Raw genomic sequence first — 22720 nt, 5'->3', positions numbered from 1 at the left:
CACCAACTCCTGGTGAATACAGATCCAAACCCCCTTGGATCTTAAAACAAGGAGAAATCAATCAGGTTCTTAAAAAGAAGGCTTTTAATTAAAGAAAAAGGTAAAAATCATCTCTGTAAAATCAGTATGGAAAATAACTTTACAGGGTAATCCAACTTAAAGAGCTCAGAGGACCCCCCTCTGTCTTAGGTTCAAAGTACAGCAAACAAAGATAAACACTCTAGTAAAAGGTACATTTACAAGTTGAGAAAACAAAGTAAAACTAAGACGCCTGGCCTGGCTTTTTTACTTACAAGTTTGAAATATGAGAGACTTGTTTAGAAAGATGGGGAGAACCTGGATTGATGTCTGGTCCCTCTCAGTCCCAAGAGCGAACAACCCCTTAAAACAACGAGCACAAACAAAAGTCTTTCCCCCCCCCCAAGATTTGAAAGTATCTTGTCCCCTTATTGGTCCTTTGGGTCAGGCGTCAGCCAGGCTACCCGAGCTTCTTAACCCTTTACAGGTAAAAGGATTTTGGAGTCTCTGGCCAGGAGGGATTTTAATACTGTACACAGGAGAGCTGTTACCCTTCCCTTTATAGTTATGACAGCCTTACTCCCAATTGACTTGACTGGTGCAGGATCAAGCCCTGATTAACCATGTGACATTATTAATGTAAGTCTTGTCTTTCCCCTCCTCGACTCTTTTTCATCTATGTATGACCCTCACTGCATCATTTTGAATTTAGGCTGTAGAATTTCACACTTTCGGACACTCAACAAAAAATAATAACTCAGTCCATTCTGACCACTGGAAGGTCCTCCCTTGCTGACTCCTGTAGACATCAAAATAATATGTACTGCTAATTATCTTAATTTTATTATTTGCTGGCGAAAGGGGTAACAAAGGAGAATGAATTTTAAGAGAGATGCATTATGCAGTTACAGTGCTGCATTCTGTCTTGAGATCATGGTGACTGGTAGCTTTTATGTCATCTATTTTAGCTCAGTGGTTTGAGCATTGGCCTGCTAAACCCAGGGTTGTGAGTTCAATCCTTGAGGGGGCCACTTAGGGATCTGGGGCAAAATCAGTACTTGGTCCTGCTAGTGAAGGCAGGGGGCTGGACTCGATGACCTATCAAGGTCCCTTCCAGTTCTAGGAGATGGGATATCTCCATTAATTTATTTATTTATTATTTTCAGAGTGGCTGGATTGTATGTTCTTCACTTTGTAGATAATTAAATATGAAATTTGTGTCTGCATGTTACAGGTTTGCAACCAGAGAAAGGAATGCTCTGCTCCTCTACAATGGACGTTTTAATGAGAAACATGACTTTATTGCTCTTGAGATCATTGAAGAACAGATCCAACTAACATTCTCTGCAGGTAAGGTGTTCCTTGCCCATTTAGTTTGATACTTTTATATGTAAATACTAGCAATAACTTTACGGAGAAGAGAACATCTCACTGCATTTTGAAATGAACCTCATTAAAGATTTTATGTGGTTTCCTAGATTGATTCATAGATCCCAAATTAAAGATTTTAATTAAGTTTAAAACTTTACCGAGTTATTGCTCTTTTGTACAAATGATTAACATTGCACTATTGTATTGTATAACAGTTCATTTACCCAGATCTTTTTACTTTCTTTTTTTGTATTCTTTATTTTTTTATTTTTGTGGTTTGGATTCAGCAGCTCTTTTATCATCAACCGTTACAACATAGGGCATTTATCAAACCATTTTAACTACAGAACGACACACCGAGGGCATGATCCACATCCTACTGAAGTCCATTGAAAAACTCCTCTTGGTTTCAATGGGAATAGAATTGGGCCCTAGAGGAACAGAGGGCTTTAGATATTAGATCAACCTCTCAGTCCTTGGAAGTAAGGGCGGAAAAGAGAGTGCACAATCTTTGTATTTGTTGGGCAGTATCAATAATTCAGCATTTCTAAGTAAAGGGGAAGATTAAAGAGAGCTATGAGCTTGAGAAGAGAACTGCCAGTGTTACTACACATCAAGTAGCTGCTTGGTACTCGTTAAGTGAAGACTGATGTTTTGGAAGAGGTGCTTTTTGGTAGGCAACAGTTCACTATAAACTCCCATGGCATTCAAACATTTAAAGATGGGTCATTGTTCTTTCGTAATCATAGGTGCTCATCTGCTGTAGTTAATATTACTACTAGTATTCTTTTAATTAGATGGGGCATTAAGCTGCAGATCCTGCATAGTCAGTAACTCTCATGACATAATGTGTGATGAGATTAGTAAGATGTTTCAGCTTGTGGCAGGCTTTATATTATAATGGTGGCACCCACTATGTAGATAAGGGCTTGTCAGCATACCAGTTATAAAGCCCATAGGGCATTTATAACTCTGCAATAAAAGATTAGGCTGAAAGTTGGCCTCCTCACCAATGTGTGGGGGTTTGATCTTATAATGCATCACCAAGGGAATGTACTGTATACATGTTATCCAAAAATTATTCCTCAGAGAAGGGAAAAAATTAAAAGCGAGATAGAAGAAAAAAAATTATCACTCTTTATTCTGTGGTCAATAAACATTATTGTCAGTAAAGTTCACTGATGCATATATACGGCACCTCCAGATGGCAACTGCTGAGTAAACTAGAAGCTGCTGAGGAACTAGAAGAACCAAACTAATCAGTCATTACCACAATAAAAATGGGATGTGAAGCTGTCAATACATAGCTAAGGGCTTGAACAAAAGCCCACTAAGGACATCGGGAGTCTTTTCATTGGCTTCAGTGGGTTTTGTCTCAAGTTCTAATGAAAATCTCACATCTCTGTACCAGTCCATGAATAGATTTAACACATTTGGCTGAAAGGAATTACTTCTAGGTTTGCTGAATGCGACAGGACAGATAACTAATGATTGACAAAAGGGCTAGATGATGATTTTCATCTGGATAGCATCAGTTATCTGACAGTGCCTCAAACACTTTCTTTATTGAGAGGAAGAAGAGAGTGGTATTAAAAATAGGAACAGCCATGATACAAGAGCAGGTTATTTGTCTTGTTGAACTTATTTTGTCCTGAAGCAATATAGTAGGGGCCAGCTATATAGTATGGATCAGACCAGTGGTCCATCTAGCCCAGTATACTGTCTTCGAACAGTGGCCAGTGCCAGATGCTTCGCAGGGAATGAACAGAAGAGAGTAATTATTGAGTGATCCATCCCCTGTTGTCCAGTCCCAGCTTCTGGCTGTCAGAAATATAGGGACACCCAGAATAGGGGGTTGTGCTCCTGACCATCTTGGCTAATAGCTACTGATGGCCCTATCCTCCATGAACATATTTAATTCTTTTTTGAGCCCACTTATACTTTTGGCCTTCACAACATCCCCTGGCAATGAGTTCCACGGGTTGACTATGCATTGTGTGAAGAAGTACTTCCTTGTGTTTGTTTAAAAGCTGCTGCCAACTAATTTTATTGAGTGACCCCCCAGTGCTTAATTTGTAATGAAAGATGTGCCTGGGCTCAAGAAATTTTTTTACTTTCATAACTAATGTGGCAATCCCAGAGGTGCCAGGGCAATGAACTGCCAAGCTTAGGGGTGCCAGGGCTCAGCCCTAGCACAAATTAAGCACTGGTGGCCCTTGGTTTGTGTGTTGTGTGAAGGGGGAAATAACACTTTCTTATTCACTTTCTTCACACCATTCATGATTTCCATCATATTTCTCCTTAGTCATCTCTTTTCTAAACTGAAGAGTCCCAATCTTTTAATTCTTCTTATATGGAAGCTGTTTCATAATCCTGATCATTTTTGTTGCTCTTCTCTGTACCTTTTCCAATTCTAATACAATATATCTTTTTTGAGATGGGGCACCCAGAATTGCACACAGTATTCAAGGTGTGGGTGTACCATGGATTTATATAGTGGCATTATATTGTCTGTCTTATTAGCTATCCTTTTCCCAGTGGTTCCTAACATTCTGTTAGCTTTTTTAACTGCCGCTCCCATTGAACAGATGTTTTCAGACAACTATCCATGATGACTCCAAGATCTCTTTCTTGACTAGTAACAGCTAATCTAGACCCCATCATGTTGTATGTATAGTTGGGATCATGTTTTCCAATGTGCACTACTTTGCACGTATCAATCTTGAATTTCATCTGCCATTTTGTTGCGCAGTCACCCAGTTGTTTGAGATTCTTTTGTAACTCTTCGCAGTCAGCTTTGGACTTAACTATCTTGAATAATTTTGTATTGTCTGCAAATTTTGGCACCTCACTGTTCACCCTTTTTTCCAGATCATTTATGAATATGTTGAACAGCACAGGTCTTAGTACAGATACTTGGGGGATCTTCTATTTTCCTCTCTCCATTGTGAAAAATGACAATTTATTCCTACCCTTTTTCCTATTTTTTAACCAGTTACTGATCCATGAGAGGACCTTCTCTCTTAACCCATGACAGCTTACTTTCCTTAAAAGCCTTTGGTGTGGGGTCTACTAAAGGCTTTTTTGAAAGTCCAAGTACACTATATCCACTGGATAACCCTTGTCCACATGCTTGTTGACCCCCTCAAAGAATTTTAATAGATTGGTGAGGCATGATTTCCCTTTACAAAAGTTACGTTGCTTCTTTCCTAACATACCAAGTTCAACTATGTGTCTGATAGTTCTGTTTTTGCTACAGTTTCAGTCAGTTTGCCTGGTACAGAAGTTAGGGTTGCCAGTCTGTAATTGCCATGATTGTCTCTGGAACTTTAAAAAAAATATCAGTGTTATGTTATCTTTCCTCCAGTCATCTGGAACAGAGGCTGATTTAAGCAGTAGGTTACATACCACTATTTAGTAGTTCTGCAATTTCATATTTGAGATCCTTCAGAATTCTTGTGTGAATACCGTCTGGTCCTGGTGACTCGTTATAGTTTAATTTATCAATTTGTTCCAAAACCTCTTCTGTTGCCGCCTCAACCTGGGACAGTTCCTCAGATTTGTCACCTAAAAAGAATGGCTCAGGTGTGGGAATCTCCCTCACATCTTCTGCAGTGAAGATGATGCAAAGAATTCATTCCTCTTCTCTGTGACAGCCTTATCTTCCTTGAGTGCTCCTTTAGCATGTTTGTGTGTATATTTATTCATATATATGTACATATAATAACATATGCATTTTCTAAATGAAATAATCCTATTATTTTAATTTTTTCTACTTTAAAAGGGATGTTATTGGGTCCCATCTGGCTGCAATTTGGGTTTTATTTAAAATACAATTTTACAAAATGTAAGACCAATAGAATTTGAAGCCTAACTTCCCCTGGAGTGTGGGTGCTCGCAAATGCACCACTGTAAATCCATTTATATTTACTCCATTGATTTACACCAACGTACTTGTGAGCAACATTGGCACTTTATGTTTAAATGGTTCTAGTTTTATTTCTTCATTATTCCTACAGAGCTCAAAAGCATGTTTTAAGATAGACTTTTTTTAATGGGTAAGTGTTATGAAATAATGTGTTTCTGTTTTGAGAGTTTTGTTTTATTCTGTATTGCCTGTCCTTTCCTTGTCTAAACAAGAACCAGATTGTTAGGAAGACAGCCTGAGGATGAATGAGAATAGGCTAAATTCAGCTGGTGTATATTTGGGGAATCCATTTAAATCAATGAAGTTTCATTTGGATTTGCACCAGGGCAAATGAGAGCAGAATTTGGCCCAATATATTTAGAGATGCTGTTCTCTTTGGAAGGAGAATGGTTTGTTTTGTATACATGGGTAAAAATTAACATGAAGGTACAAGTTTTGGACATATTGGCAGTCAGTTTTGCCTGTGGAGTAACATGTAACAACATTTATTTTTTTTAGCAGAGATCAAGATAAAATAATTAGAGATCAATGTGTCTTTCTTCACAAAAGCTTGCTTATGAACTTTTAGCATAATTTTTCATTATCCTTATCAATGATTGAGGCCCCTTTCAAGGTAAATGTAGACCAGATATTAAACTGTAGTCTGTACTGTTTGAATAATCAGGGTGTATTTAAGGGATAGTCATAGACACAGAAAAGAATAGTGAAAGGTTACTTATGAATATAGAGGAGAATGCACGCTTTATGTTCAATATGTGAAACTATCAGCTTGTTAACTTGTGGGAGGGGAGTTGTTTTTTCTGTGACTTATTATATAGGTAGTTTGTCTAATGTTCTTTCTTCTCTTCTTCCTCTGTAACAGGAACTTTTGTCCAAGTGTTTAAAAAGGGGGGTGGAAATCCAAAGCACTTTGCCAGGCCCTTATGTACTTTTGCTGTAAATGTTTGTTTTGTCATTACTTCACAGCAGCAATGAATAATCACCATGCTAGTTCTTCTGGTTTGCATACCTGACTTAACACCCTCTACTCTTACAAATATAATATACAAAGCAACCCTGATTTTAATCAATGAGTGGCTGCAAACAATATTCCTTAACCACAAGTTTAGAAATTAAAAATTCTTCTGAGAAAAGTGTTTTGTTTCTGTAACACTCCTTCCAGTAGAGCTGTCAGATTCCAGCTTCTCAGCCTTGATTAGAAGTCGATTTCATTGATGTGCTTTTAGCCAGCAAGATACTCTTCAAACCAAAAATCACACTTTTGTTAATGACAGAAAAAGCAGCAAAACTCATGTTGATGTGTTCTCATTCGACAACTTTTCCAATAGCTTTGTTTATCCTGTACATCTCCTTTTACATTCTGCAGCAGCAAAAAGAAACATGTTTCACTGACGTATTACAGAAGTCACTTTTATGTTTGTGCATCCAAAATAGACTCTAGTAAAACTGAGAGTACTCAGCAACTCTCAGACTCACACTCCAAATTCTTGCATGTTAAATTACCATTAGTGTATATACTGTATTAGGCCTGGATTTCATGGGTGGCTGGTAAACTATTGTCTTTCGGGCAGGACTGTCTTTCTGTTCGTGTTTTGTACAATGCTGAGCAGGTCACTAAATCAGAGTAACCGTCATGGTGACTATTTTTTTTTCTTCTCATGTTCCAACTAACATTTCAGGGGAGACCACTACAACAGTTGCACCATTTGTTCCAGGAGGGGTCAGTGATGGACAGTGGCACTCTGTTCAGGTGCAGTACTACAACAAGGTAAGGTAGAACACTTCAAGAAGGCTATGTGTAAAGTAGTAAAGACAATGGGCCAGTTAGTGTGTCCTCAGCACAGTTTCATTGATTTCAATGGAATAACACCAATTTACACCACCTGAGGATCTGGCCCAGCCTATTTAGTTGCCCTGGGATTTCTGTTTTTGTTTTAATTTTTAACTAACCCTGGCACTAGTCCTGCTCACCTGACTGAGGCAAAACTCCCCTTCATGTTCTTCTTGAGTCTAGTCACAATAGGAGCGCAGGCTCGAGTCCAGGGTGTCCTTTGAGGAAGAATAAAATTGAAAATGTTCAATTATTTTGGGCTTTTCTAGTTTTCAGTTCTTCTAAAACCCCTAACAGTTGCTGAGGGGATGCATTGAATCACCACATTCCCCAACCACTCTGTCCATGCCCTTTGCATGGTCAAGACTACTCACTTTTGGATCCTGTGGCACCTTTAAGACTAACAGAAGTATTGGGAGCATAAGCTTTCGTGGGTAAGAACCTCACTTCTTCAGATGTCTTGCATCTGAAGAAGTAAAAATTAAAACAGATGTCTTGCATCTGAAGAAGTGAGGTTCTTACCCACGAAAGCTTATGCTCCCAATACTTCTGTTAGTCTTAAAGGTGCCACAGGACCCTCTGTTGCTTTTTACAGATTCAGACTAACATGGCTACCCCTCTGATACTTGTCACTTTTGGGGTTGCTCAGACTCACAGGTGGAGGGAAGATTGTGACTGCTTTGTGCTGCCACAGCTTCCTTACTGGTAGACTTTCCTTTTGAGGGCCCTCTGACAGTGTCTGCTATTGCCTTTTGATATTTTTTACCAGATTCTAGTATTAATATTTATTACAGTAGCTAAGTACTGAAAAAGCAGGCAGCACTGCAAGCCATTTACTTCTATTTTGGTGCATTCTCCTATGAAAATTCATGTAAAGGAAACAATATACTGTATACAGAGAATTGGAAAGTTAAGCTGTGATATGGTATTTTTCGAGTAATCAGGAATGATCCTACTAAATAATTTTCATTTGCCATGTACAAAGATATAAGAGATTAGATTTAATGGAAAAAAGGCTATTCCATACACTCAATGAACTAATTAAAGGGTGCAAGGATACTCATGTGCTCTGTGGGTAGCTTATGGGAAATGTAAGTTGCTGTTTGATTATGTCAGAGATCTAGGTACACAAGCCATTTCTGTAAAGAACAAAAGAGGGCTTTGAGATTAAATACTGGGTCATAGTTTAGACACAGATTTCAGAGCTCCTGTGTCTGTAATGGAATTAAATAATTCGTATGGTTATTTAAAATTGATGCTTTTTAGTCTGACATGATAGCATTATGAAGGATTAAATAAAGAAATAGATGAGTACTGTTGGCTGTGTTATAAAGGAAAGAGGATACTAATATAAGAAGATAAATAGAAGATGAAGGATTAATATAATCAACAAGTTCTTTTTCCCAGTGCTGTGTCCTTTCATTACAATTTGTGTGCGACTTTGAATGAGAAGATTAGGATTTTCATCAGATTCATAGGTAGTGTCTTCTAGCCTAAGGATATTTTATGGAGAAAATAAAATCATATCCAGTTATGCATTTATTCCTGTATTATGTGCCTTTATTTTCACTGTACAACAGAGAAACAGAAGTGTAACTTGTATGTATGTGACCCTGGACACAATGAAAGTCTTTCTTGTAATCTGTAAAACACTGTTTTTGCATGTTCTTGGCTTTTTCCCCCCCAGTAAGTAGCTTTAATATAAAGGGAGTTATTTACTGAAATGATAAAGAAACCCTTAACATATTTCATGGTGAGCCATTTCTCTTCATGGGCCAGCAAGCATAGGGAAAGGAACATACATCAGCGAAAGGTTGGATTGCATAGTATGGCTACTAGTTTAAAATTCTAAAGTGCTGCCAAAAAGATAAGGAGTTGAAACAGTTCCAGCCTATTCTCTAAAAGGAAAAGTGATCCTATACAGTGGTTAAAAATAAACCTTTGACTCATTTTCAGAGTTTGTTTCTGTTTATTGAAGGGATAATATAAATTATTCTGCTAGCATAGTGAAGGACATTTTACTGTTTTAAAGCATTTGCTTATTTGTCTGCCTCTTACAATGGTACCCCTCCCTCTGAGCTGGGGTGGACAAAGCCCCACTGTGAGAGTGGCTCTCAGTGTGAGGGGACTCTTGGAACCTGTGTGCTGCCCTCTTCCTCCCAACAGCAGATCAAGGCTCACTGGCGAGGGAGGACAGAGGGGCCTCTGTCAGTTCTGCCATGCCAGGAGGAGAGCGCAGGGAGCTCAACAGTCGGGATCAGGGTCAGTAACTGGCCTGCTGGGCTTCCCTGAAATACTCTCCCTGCTTTGCCGTCTTCTTTGGAGGAGATTCTTGGGGGTCACAGATGCTCAGTTTTGAGCCTTCCAGTGTGTGTATGGGCCTTTCCCCTTCTATCTCCCAGACTGCTCCAGCTCTTTGGGGAGAAGGGGACACACGGGTGTTCCTTCCCATTTCCCCAGATGCTGTTCCCTAGAGCAGGGGTCGGCAACCTTTCAGAAGTGGTGTGCCGAGTTTTCATTTATTCATTCTGATTTAAGGTTTTGCGTGCCAGTAATACATTTTAATGTTTTTAGAAGGTCTATTTCTATAAGTCTATAATATATAACTAAACTATTGTTGTATGTAAAGTAAATAAGGTTTTTAAAATGTTTAAGAAACTTCATTTAAAATTAAATTAAAATGCAGAGCCCCCCAGACTGGAGGCCAGGACCCGGGCAGTGTGAGTGCCACTGAAAATGAGCTCGCGTGCCGCCTTTGGCGCGTGTGCCATAGGTTGCCTACCCCTGCCCTAGAGGGTAGTTATTCCCCTTCCCCTCCTAGTCTTTTGTTAAAAATGCAGCAGCTTATTTTTTGGGATGGGCAAGGGACCAAAGTTGGGCCTTTCCCCTTTCTCTGGTCTTCTCAGGACTGTCGACATTAAAAGAAGTTGCAATCTCTTCAGGCTGGCCCTGCCCCCAGTGAATGATATAGGAGTCTACCTGAGCAGGGCTTTTGTCTGCAAGCAAGAAGTGAAATGAGAGGGCCAGCGGGGGGGCAGGGCGCCAAGCTAGAACAGTGAATCTAAACATATATTTTCATTAAGAGAGGTCAGCATTGGGCATTGGCCCACACTTGTATAGAAAGGGATGGCCTGGAAAAAAGGAGTGAAACTTTAAGAGTAAAATCAAGCACCGAAGAATGCAATAAATGCTATGGTTCCTTTTAATAAGTTCTGAATACAATAAGGACTTAAGAGAACAATATAGTTCAACAGTCTAATGTGATAAAGTGGTGCAGTGAGGAAGGATTGTTGAGTTTTTATGGGCAAGGGTAGAAGGAATCAAAAATTATTTCACTCTTAATTTCACTTTTCAGCCAATTGTCTCTTCTCATCGTTTGTAAACAACCCAGTGGGGTAGTTAACAGTAGATATCGTCTCTGTCTCATACTATTGATTTAAAGGTCTGATATTGCTTTTAATCACCCAAATGCTGTATTTTTGTTGTAGGGGCTCTGAATAATCACTCCCTTTCTTTCCACTGATTCCAGGCACGGAAACTCACTGCCACAGAAAGAACAAGGAGTACTTGTGGCACCGTAGAGACTAACAAATGTATTTGGGCATAAGCTTTTGTGGGCTAAAACCCACTTCATCAGATGCATGCAGTGGAAAATACAGTAGGAAGATATATATATACACAGAGAACATGAAAAAAATGGGTGTTGCCATACCAACTCTAATGAGACTAATCAATTAAGGTGGGCTATTATCAGCAGGAGAAAAAAAGTTTTGTAGTGATAATCAGGATGGCCATTTCCAACAGTTGACGAGAAAGTGTGAGTAACAGTAGGGGAAAAATTAGCATGGGGAAATAGTTTTTACTTTGTGTAATGACCCATCCACTCTCAGTCTTTATTCAAGCCTAATTTAATGGTGTCCAGTTTGCAAATTAATTCCAATTCTACAGTTTCTCGTTGGAGTCTGTTTTTGAAGGTTTTTTTGTTGGAGAATTGCGACTTTTAGGTCTGTAATTGAGTGACCAGGGAGGTTGAAGTGTTATTGTTATGCCACAGTTATTGTTCATGATTTATAAGCCTATTGGAGATACTAGACATCAAAACATAGGGCCTGATTCACCACCCTGTTACTCCCGTTTTATGCCAGCGTAGCTTCGTTGACTTCAGGGGCTTTGAACTGGCATAAAACGCAGTGATGAACCATGCATTCAATGTGGTAACCACTCTTCTGAGAGGTACACATACCTCTGCCTTTTAATGTAAAAGCCTGATGCCATCTTACTGTGGTAAATCAAGCTTTGGTATCTTCAGCAATTTATTTGGGGAATCTCTAGCATTGGGGTTGGGGAGGGGAAATCACACTCAGGTCTCAAAGTTAGTTGCATGTGTAGTACTTAAATAATGCAAACTGTAGTTCAGGCTCCTAGGGTATGTCTACACTACGGGATTAATCCGAATTTAGATAATTCGAATTTGGGAAACAGGTTGTATAAATTCGATTGTGCGCGGCCACACTAAGCACATTAATTCGGTTTTTAACCACATTAATTCGGTGGTGTGCGGCCACACTACCCCATTAATTTTAACCACATTAATTCGGTGGTGTGCGGCCACACGAACACTAATTCGAATTAACAAAATCGATTTTGGCGCTACTCCGCTCGTCGAGGTGGAGTACAGAAATCGATTTAAAGCGCCCTTTAATTCGAACTAAATGGCTGTGTTGTGTGGACGGGTGAAGGGTTAATTCGAATTAACGCTGCTAAATCCGAATTAATCCCGTAGTGTAGACTAGGCCCTAGAGTGCCCCTCCAGGGGAGTGCATACCTTGCACCATCTCTCAAGGATGGTGCAGCATGCACCTCAGCAGCCAGTCTTGTTGGCTGTGTAGTACTGGCTGCTGGCAAGATAGAGCCATGGCCCTGTCTTCTCCTGGGCCCCCCTCTTGAGGCCACCATGGTGTAACTGAGGGGATGGTTAGGTCTTTGCTTCTAGTGATATTTATTTGTAAGGCAATTCCTTGGCAGGCTTATGTTTTAACAAGGTTTGAAGATAAAAAGTCCCTGTGAGGAGTTTGCTAAGGCAGATAATTTAGGGATTTGTGTTATGCCAAGATAAATAGGATGTTATGTCTAAACTTGATATAACTCAGACATGTTTGAATAACAGAATGCCTAAAACGTATGGCTTCATTTAAATTACCCACACAAGCAGGTTTGAAGGGGGAGATAACTCCATATTGTTCACGTCTACTTCACTCTGGTCCATCCATTTGTCAGTGTCCTGAACCATCACCTCTGTGCCTTTAATGCACTACCCTTTTGCATGTTTTAAGCTCCCTGAATTCACTCACAAGGCCCAAGCCTTTCCACTCTTAAAACTCACTAATGCCCTGCTGCCTACAATGTATTTTACTGATTTGTACAGAAAAGCTCTTTTGTTGTTTTCTGTCCTCAGACAGGTAGACAGTCTGTCTTTAGGCTGCAAACTCCTTGGGACAGGGACTCTCCCCTTTTGTACACCTGGAAAATGCCTAACACACTGTAGGTGCTACCACAAACAAATAACTCAGAACGTTGGAGATGTGCACCTAGCAGGTCTGTGTGATTATGTATTCTTATCATTGTTACACTTAACCTTCCTTCCTTTGGTTTGTTACCCCTCTTTCAAAATGTCATTTTCAAAGAGATTGTAAGCTCTTCAGGACAGGGTCCCCGTCTTTCTGTGTTTGTACAGCACCTAGCACAAACAGGCCTTGATTCTAATTGGGTCCAATGCAGCTATTGCTGCTGCGAGGGTTGTGATATCTATGCAAAACTCCCATTGACTTCAGTGAGACTTCCATGTACAGAGGGGTGTCAGGAGAGGCCCCAGTGAGTAGGGAAAGTAGCATTTAACCAGGCTGTCTTGGAAGACACATTTTAACCGTCAGTCAGTTTATATTTTATGCAAATGAATGAACCGATCTTATCTTTGAATCATTAGCTTTGAACAAAGTGCAAGCAGTTTGTGAAATTTGTAAGGCAGTTAGTGACACTTTGAGTGTCCCTGAAATTTGGATTCCACGAACAGCTGATTTGGGAGTGTGTGGGCTCTCATAGGAGGTTCCTAATTGTTTGACAGTTGGTTGTTTAAAATACAAGCCTGCAAGTCTCAACTCTTCCAAGACAGGCCAGTGGTGTGGGTACTCGTGAGCTATGGGTTTAGATTTATTTCTGTAGCTGAATCAAGGTGATGTTGGGTACGAATGAGGTAAGCGTGGAAATGACCCCCCAGGTGTTTGTTTAAAATGAATTCAGAAAAGGTTTGCTTGTTAAAGTTACTAGTAACATTATTAACAGAGTGTTAGTCAGAAAGTAACCTTCTCATCAGTTGCTTTACCTCTGAGAAGAGATAGATGTTTTAAATACAGAAGCAAGAGGTCAGTCTCTACCCCAGCTTTGCATATAGTACTGATTCTTCTAAGGAAAGTAAATGTGCAGCCGGTTGTACTAGAGGGAGCTTGGAGTGGTGGGGTGTTAGTGTGAGAGCCCTGCTGTGCGGAAGGGCCAGATTGTATGCTTAAGAAAATGGATCATTTATCTGCAGGGTGGCTCAGGAGGCACAATCCTTCTTTTCACTCCCCAGCAGGCCTGGGGCACGTGGAAGCTGCACCATCAATGTGGATTGTGCAGGCTTCTCCCCCAGTGTACAGTCAACCCGTTGTGTGGGCTAGTAGGGAAAGGGAAGTGTGATTGTGGCCCCTTGCCACCACTAGCTCATCCCTCCCTACCCCCTTTTGGGGGATCTGTGCTCCTGGGGTGTAGTCCCTGTGCTCACCAGGAGCAGGGGTCCATGGCCTCCTTACTACTGTCTCTAAGGGGCCGCTTACTCTCTTTCCCTGAGGAGTACTTGGGGGTGGAGTTTGCCCTGCCTGTCTCCTCTACTGCAGAGTGGATCCCTGATGCCTTTTCCCCTCCCCTCTCCAGGCTGGTGTCTGTCTGCTCCTTACAAGCCTCTGCTTCTGCCATTAGGAAACCTTAGGGGCTTCCTCTCAGACTTCATAATTGGAGGCAAGGCTTATGCTGTTTTGTGTCCCTGTTTTCATCTTCCCCAATCCTCTTTCACACACATTGATATTATCCTACAATTACGCCGTATGGGGCAATGATCAACCTTGATCTCACTCTTTTACAAAGTGCGGGTGAGGGAAATAGAGAGCGTAACCACCCTTTAAGCTGTAGCATGTTAATCATACTACTCCCTGATTGTGTTTAATGCCAGTGACCACTGGGCAATGTAATTCCATTTCAGACTTAGGCAATGTGCAGCAGTGATCAGTAGGAAACATCACAGCAGCTCTGCACTTGCTCAAATGTTCAGCATTCTCCTACAAACAATGTGTGTTTATGCAAAAGCATCACAGTAGCAAAAATGACAATTATCAGAGGAGGAGAGGCAGGAATAAAGTTTTAATAACATGTACTGATGAAAATGATTCTCCCCCTCTCCCTCCTTTGGCATCAGTTGACAGCCTTCTTGATTTCAATTTAAATGCTTATGGCAGGTCGATAGATGTCTTAGTGGCGGCAATTGTGATTCTGAATTGAATTTCCTGGATAACAAACACTGTGGGGAAAGAACTAGGAGCTTTGAGCCAGTGAAGGTGATCCAGAGCTGTTTCAAGACTTTGCTTCAGTTTCAGTCTCATATTAAAAGTCTTGCCAGCTCCCCATTAACAAGATATCTGTTTACCTGGACATGTTTCTTGGAGTAATAGATGTCTGCTGATTTTTGGGAGGGAAGCGAGAGTGAGAATTAATGTATTTGAAATTTTTCATTTCATCTTCACCGATTCAACTGGTGCACATGTGAAAATTGTTTATCTGCAGGGGTCCTGATCCTGCTACCATTAAAGTCAATGGGAGGAGTGCTGTTGAGTTTAAAGGTGACCTGCAATATAAACAGCATTATTTTAAAACATGTTTTAATGTCCCTTTTGTAACTTTATATTGCATAAAGAAGGCCTTTAAACTTTTGGGGGGGGGGGCGAGGTCTTTTAATTTTGCATATTTTACATTATGACTTCAAGTCTTACCTACCCTGTTCTACCTTAAAGAATTTTTTGACATCTAGAGACGTGGTAGGATTATGACACTGTATATATCAAGAAAGTGAAACCTGATTAATTGAGAAGGGAAAGGTGATTTTTATTCAGACTGTTGAAAATACTTGTTTTTGGTTTGTTTCATTTTTAACCCCTATTCAGGTCACTAGTGAAGCAATCTTCAGTGTATTCCTGTGTCGAATATGGCGAATAGAAAATTGGGAGCCACCATCCATCTACCATATTCAATTGGTAGTTTAATGATAGATGGCAAGGGTCTTTTCTTACCTTATTTAAACATTAAAGAACCCCTGTTTTCCAAGGATAGTGAATCTCTGAAAGGCTTCAGCAAAATGTACTGTACTGTATTTTAAACACCAGCTTGACAGCGTACTGACTAATCTTCCTTTGGGTTTGGTAGTTTACATAAAGCAAGTGCGATAATTGTTATTTTGGGGAAATTTTTGTATTGTCCCATTGGCATTTGCATTTCAATTAGCTGAGCTTCCAACCAAGACACATTTCTTGGAAGAGAGGGAAAAGGGAGTGTCCCTTTGTTTGTTTTTGTTTTTTGGTGCTAAATATTCCTTGCAAATCTTCCTCGAGATGGGCATGTCCCACTTCCCTGAGATTGATGTTTTCATAAATATAGGGGCTTGTCTACCTGGTGCAATTGTGCACATCAGTGGGGTGTGAATTCTAATATGCACCAGTGTGTCACTCACTAACTGGCCCATTTAGACCCTTCTGGCATGCACTAAAAGCTCCTAGTGTATGTTAATGTAATCTTGTTTCAAACATAACTATGTTAACATGCACTAGGGAACTTTCAGTGCACACTAGCAGGGTCAACACGGGCCAGCTGGTGTGGATTAGAATTCACACCCCACTGATGTTCACCACTTCACCGTGTAGACAGGCTCTAGGAATTATTTGTTACTTTGGAAGAAGAGGCGGAAGTAATGGGGGAAGATTTATCCCCAGTAAACTAGATGTTGGTGAAAAGTGATAGCCCTGGAGGTTGAAGTCCTTTGTTAAGCCACAGAACAGATAAAGTAATGGGCAGTAGCAGTGCAAGCTTCCCCTGTTACTCTGCTAATGTGCCTCTACTCTAACTAGAGTGAGCCCAGTTAAGGCGAGACATTAGATTCGTCTTCATAAATACAATAACCTCACTTAAAGTCGTCCCGGTTAACGTTGCTAATCAATTAGGGAATATGCTCGTTTAAAGTTTTGTAATGCTCCCTTCTAACGTCGTTTGGTAGCCGCCTGCGTTGTCTACTGCTTGCAGGAAGAGCAGCCCGTTGCAGCTAGCTGGTGGGGGCTTGGAACCAGGGTGGACCAGCAGCCCCCATATCAGCTCCCCCTAACAGCTCCCCGCTCCCCTAAGTTCCCTGTGCAGCAGCTGCCTGCAGTTCTCCTGTGTCCCTCCCCCCACTGCCATGTGCTGCTCCTGCCCTCTGCCTTGGAGCTGCTCCCCGAGACTCCTGCTTGCTGTGCGGGGGAGGAGGGAAGGAAGAGGGGGGCTAATGTCAGGGTGTCCCCCTCCCCCTGCTGCTGCACCCCGCTTACCCCATCTTCCATAGAGTAGGAGGGACACACCAGGGCTCAGGACGGAGGGAGCTTGCAGCAGCTGCTGTCTCAGCAAGCTGATCTAATTAACAAGGCAGTGTACTTAAAGGGGAATGCGCATATCTCCCTCCACTCCTGCTGCCTTGAAAAGTGAGAGAGTTAACCCTTGAGGGCTCAGCCAATTGCTAGTTCATCATTTAGCAGTAAGGGAAATATCCCATCCTCTGATTCCTCCACCTCAACCAAGCTTCACAATCATCATCACTGTGTACCAGTATTAAATTGTTTGTTTAAAACTTACACGTGTGTGTCTGTATATATATATATATAATATAGTCTTTTGTCTGGTGAAAAAAATTTCCCTGGAACCTAACCCCCTCATTTACATTAACTCTTATGGGGAAATTGGATTCGCTTAACATCATTTCGCTTAAAGTCGCATTTTTCAGGAACATAACCACAACATTAAGTGAGGAGTTACTGTATTAAGTCCTTGGCCTCTGCAGAGTCTGCCAACATGAGTGGCAATGGATACATTTAGTGATGTTGACACTCATCCACCAAGAATAGGAACAAAACCACTAGGCCACCCAGTGGTAACCACTTTCAGTAATGATAATGTTGATTAAGAAATCCAGGGTTAATTTCACACGCAGCACCACACTTGTTCACAGCCTATATTTGTCTGAGGAGGTTTTATTGAATCTAGTAATAATAGATTGTGTTTTACTAGTTGAAAACTTCAACCTATTGTTCCGAACTTTTAGTACAAATGCAGTTTTGTTCAGAATTCAAGTTACATCCAGAATTCAAGTTATATTCCAGTTATTCCTGACTGACTCATCACCTAAGGGTGTTATTCGTCATTTGGCAGGAGATAAAAATGTTTTAAGTATAGACATGTTTCTTTGATTATTACAGGGCATGTATGTGTATATTTATGTGGGGTGTACTTATGTGTTTATATGTAAATTAAGTCCGGGTTGCTTAAAAATGTTACTGCCCTATAGGCTGAGTGTGCTTTTTCAGCAGCTCAATAGAACATAAGGTAATTTCCCTGCAGGCCAGGAATCCTGCACAGAACAGAAAATCCTTATGGCAACCTTGACTATATAGGTACTGCGTATGTTGCAGTAATTCAGTCAAACCACAGAATGACTTGAGCATCTCACTAAATGACTCATGAAATGACTCACAAGAGTAAGGCTTGCAAGATCAGACCATGTGTCTCTGAGAGAAGCTGTTCAATCTTCCACTGGTGGTCAAGGATTCATTCCCTGTAACTGCTCAGGGCCCAAGAAGTATAAAAGCAGCAGATATAAATGCTTCAGAAAGAATCTGGAATGTAAGTATCACTTGAGCCTTAAGGCTTCCAGTAAGTAAGTGTATATAATATGAATACCACACTATTTGCTGTAATTGGGTGAAGGATGTCCTCTTATACTTGACAGTATGCAGTAAAGTGTAATTCTTTTATTCCTTTGTTTTATTCACTGGATTTCTTTAGGCCATTGAGCCAGTGTCTGGTCCTTATTTTCAGGTGTTTGAACAAAGTTTTAGACACTAGGTGAAAGGCCCAAGTGCACCAATTTTTTCTAAGACACTCTTGTTTCCTTTCACAGGTGTTACAATTAGCAAGGGTATTACTGTCAGCTCCCAGAGTGGTATTTGTACAGGATGTTCTGATCAGGGAGAACTTGGTTCTCTGTTTAACATTTCCTGATGGACTGTCAGGTCATGTCACTTTTAGAGCACAATGTCAGACATCTCTCTGGTCTGGCTTTTCCCTACCCTTATCCAGTTTACAATCACATGGCCCAGCCCTGCTAACTCTTACCTAAATAGCCAATATTCACCTGAGTAATACCCTTGAAATATTATTTTTATTGGGCTACCCTTTGTGAGTAAGGAATTGAGTGCAGGGTCCACCTCTTAGAGACAATTGAATTTTATTTCTCTATATTTCCAAACTAAACATGCAAATTCTTCTGTGCAAGATAAACATAAAAGTAATCATGGCCATTTACAGTTGATCTTCACTTAAGTGTTAGCTTGAGATATAACCTGAGGTTTTCCCCTAAACTGACTCCTGTCCAGATTCAGAAATCTCTAGCTAGAGTTAAGTAGCACTTTAAGTTCAAGGTAGCAGGCCTATCAAGGGGAGTGGGTTGGAGCTTGAGTGCCACTGAAGCTTGAGCTGGTAATGCAGTGGGGACTCAGCTTACAGTCCATTTGAGTGCTGGGAGTCCCCCAATGCCTTCCCAAAATTCCCACCTAGGGGTATTTGTTGTTTCTGTCCTCCCAGCCTATTAACTGGACCTTCTCTCTATTCAGTATAAATACCCACTTCAGCGTTTGGACCTTGCCTTACATGTCTGCACCTGTAGTGTTTATCTTAGCTCTGTGATTATGCTTGATCATTCAGATGGTGACCCGGGGGAGAGAGGGGGGAAGGCACCTTCTTCTAGCTGGCCTCAGGACGACACCAAGCTGCTTGTTCAATTGTGATGCGCTGCCAGCAGGGCTTATGGGTTGGGGTCCAAGACCACAACTCAGCAGGCGAATGGTGACATTTCATCCAAACTGTCTGAGGAAGGGATCCACCAGACTAGCCACCTATGTCGGGACAGGATCAAACCCCCGAAGACACCACTGCCAGGCAAAGGACCAAATCTCCCAGTCTGGTGAAACCCCACCATACTACAAGTGGCTTGACCAGGTACTCTCTAGTGCTGCAGAACGGAGCCACTTACACCCTGGACAGCTCCCGGACCCCAGGGGAAGTTCCTGGGTGATCGACCATAGATGAAGGACCCCCAGGGAAACCTGGGGCTGTCGCCAACCACAGAGTCTTGGGTGAGGTGAAGCTGACACTTACCAATGGGGGCCACAGCCATTCTGCCCTAATGCAGGACTCTAGGGAGGAGATGGAGAAACAGACCAGGGAGAAAGTGGCAAATGAATCAGCATTGCCTCAGCCAGATGAGAACTCCATTGTCAGGGGGGAATAACATAAGGGCCCGTCATTGCCTGGGTAGGACTAATCTGTATTGGATTATAACATTCAAAAACCAGTCGGAGAACGCTTCAACCTCCCTGGACACTCAATTACAGACCTAAAAGTCGCAATTCTTCAACAACAAAAACTTCAAAAACAGACTCCAATGAGAAACCGCAGAATTGGAATTAACTTGCAAACTGGACACCATTAAATTAGGCTTGAATAAAGACTGGGAGTGGATGGGTCATTACATGCTAATTTTCCCCCACTGTTACTCACACCTTCTTGTCAACTGTTTGAAATGGGCCATCCTGATTATCACTACAACCGTTTTTTTTTCTCCTGCTGATAATACCCCACCTTAATTGATAGTCTCATTAGAGTTGGTATGGCAACCCCCGTTTTTTCATGTTCTCTGTCTATATTTATCTTCCTACTGTATTTTCCACTGCATGCATCTGCTGAAGTGGGTTTTAGCCCACGAAAGCTTATGCCCAAATAAATTTGTTAGTCTCTAAGGTGCCACAAGTACTCCTTGTTCTTTTTGCTGATACAGACTAACACAGCTACCACTCTGAAACCTGTATTGGAAGGTGGAGGGTGGCAATTGCTGGGTAGAGGGTGGGCAACCCTTCTTAGAATGGGTACTGCCATTTCCATCCTTCCACCCCGAGCATCCAGAGGGCAGAGATCAGCTACTATCCTGTCTACCACTCTCTGCTGCATGTGGGAAACCATCATCCTCTCTCCCCCACACTCCCAGTACTCAGAGGGTAGGCTTCACTGCTGCTGCTGTGTCTGTGTTGTGTTCCCTGCTGGCCATACGAAGCTGCTGTCTTTCCAGATTTAAACTCCTGCCTGTATGCAAAGCAGGCATTATTAATACAAGCATACAAATGCCTGCAGACACAGAACTGGGGGTGGGAACAAGCACTTGCAGGGTATACAGCACTGTGCTTTCTCTCACACGGCACTAGAATTTTAGCATTTAAAGAGGCCATGCAAACTTTTAAAAAATAACGCTGTCCCAGGATGCAAGTCTGTGGCAAAGCCTTTGTTGGTGTAAAGTCAAGAGCACTTCAAAAGTCTCTTGGAAATACAGGACTGGACTCACACTGCTGCAGGGAAAGGAGGGGTGGAAATGCACATCTCCATTGGATGGATGCTCCTGCATCTAGTTCATCAGCCTGTTCACATTGGCCTGAACTTTACTCCGGGCTTATGCAGCCAGCGACCACTGAGTGGAGGCTTAGCCAGTCCATGGAAGGAAATGCCCAGGGTCAGGATTGCCATCATCACTCCACCCTCCATGCAGGGACAGTGGTGTGATGAGAGGTGACCGTGTGCACATCCCATTCACGTGACGTTGCACTGTGCCATTTGTGCGCGTTATACCTGGTTTAAGGCAGCTGGGCTGGACTGCTGCTATTGTTCACTGTTAACAATTCAAAGCAGCGGTGATGCTAGTATATTTCACTTTTACATTAATTAACTCGTAATGCAGCTGCACCAATACCGTTGGTCACTGATGCACAGTGAAAGGTTAATTCAGCTGCACTGACAGAGATAGGCACAGTTGCACTGTTAGATGCTTAAAGTTGATATTGATAGTGTTATTTACTTTGAATCCTTCCTTTGTTCAGTCCCTTTGCTTTTGTGAGTGCTTTGACTGCACTAGAGAGGGCTGGGCGCTTAACACAATTTTATTTCGCCAATCTCATCACAATAAAAATGCACGCGTGGAGAAGGCTTTCCGATACAGGACTACAGATACAGAGCCACAAGCTGCCCCTGACTCTTCGAGCCAGGCAGGGGGATTAGGATCTGGGCAGGAAAAAAAGGATTGGGCCCCCAGAGTTGGAACCTCTGGCCAGCCATTTCTGCTGCTGCATGCCAGGCAGGGGGACTAGGAGCTGGGTGGAGAAAAGCCCTGCATCCCACTCCTCATTCAGAATAGGACCCATGGCTTTCCATTAGAACACAGAAACAAACACGAGCAGAATTGTTGTGCTGCAGTAAGTTGCCAGGCACACACCACTTCTGCCCATGTGACCAGAAAGGACAAACATTGTTTTCCCAAAATACACCATGAGACTTTGGAAGGAGCAACTCAGAATAGTGCGGTGCTCAGAACCAAGGGAAATGCCCCCAGAAGGCAAGTGCCTTTGTTGGACTCAGTACTGTGGCCATGAGTGCACGGTAACTTGAGGATGGTTTGAGCTGGCCTTTCCAGCTTGGCCGCTGTCACTCACGGGCTTGCTAGCTGGAGTGGAGTACCTCGAGTGTAACCATTTGAGCTAACAAGGCAGTGAAGACAACCTCTTAGCTTCACTCTCATACGATTCTTATAGTTATTCCAATAAGAAAATGTATTTTGATTGCAGCTGACTAGCAGGACTCAGTTTCACTGTCTCCCTGTGTAGCGAACAGTTAGCATTCCTTGCTGACAAAGGACCTTATGTGCGTAGGGCTCTGTTTTGGCTCTGGGAGTCTGTGCCATGCAAGAGTGTATGTGGAGGTGTAGTACATGTGTGGCAAAAGCCAGAGGCAGAATGTTTCCACAGGGGCTGGGGAAGCATGCTCAGATGTGCCTTTTTTAAAGGGGCATGGTCAGCCTCTGAGATCAAGTATGCGCATAGAGGGATGGGGCCTGGTCATGGCCCCAGTTCACTCAGTGGAGATGTGGAACACATCTGACTGTGCCAGCTGCATCCTTCCCTCTTGGGGAGGGAGCAGTGGCTGTCTGGCTGCCTATTGTGCAGGTGTACTGATGGGGGAAAGTGGCACCCTGAGCTTGTGTTCCCCGCCTAAGGACAGCCAGAGTCTGACCTTTAATCTAAATCAGGGGTCGGCAACCTTTCAGAAGTGGTGTGCTGAGTCTTCATTTATTAACTCCAATTTAAGGTTTCGTGTGC

The 22720-nt window shown here is 42.0% G+C and overlaps 1 protein-coding gene across 1 annotated transcript in view; it reads left to right on the top strand.

Moving 5' to 3' along the window:
• The window catches only part of CELSR1 (cadherin EGF LAG seven-pass G-type receptor 1), a 273393-nt gene that overhangs the window by 159923 nt on the left and 90750 nt on the right, over positions 1–22720 (top strand). Inside the window, exons 4-5 of the mRNA XM_026648694.1 lie at positions 1253–1368; positions 6997–7085. Of these exons, the coding sequence (XP_026504479.1) occupies positions 1253–1368; positions 6997–7085 (205 nt within the window). The remainder of the gene's footprint in view (positions 1–1252; positions 1369–6996; positions 7086–22720) is intronic.

Source organism: Terrapene carolina, unplaced genomic scaffold (assembly GCF_002925995.2).
Source record: "Terrapene carolina triunguis isolate 2854851 unplaced genomic scaffold, T_m_triunguis-2.0 Scaffold68, whole genome shotgun sequence".
Classification (NCBI taxonomy): Eukaryota; Metazoa; Chordata; order Testudines; family Emydidae; genus Terrapene; species Terrapene triunguis.
This window is presented reverse-complemented; position numbering and strand designations above follow the sequence as displayed.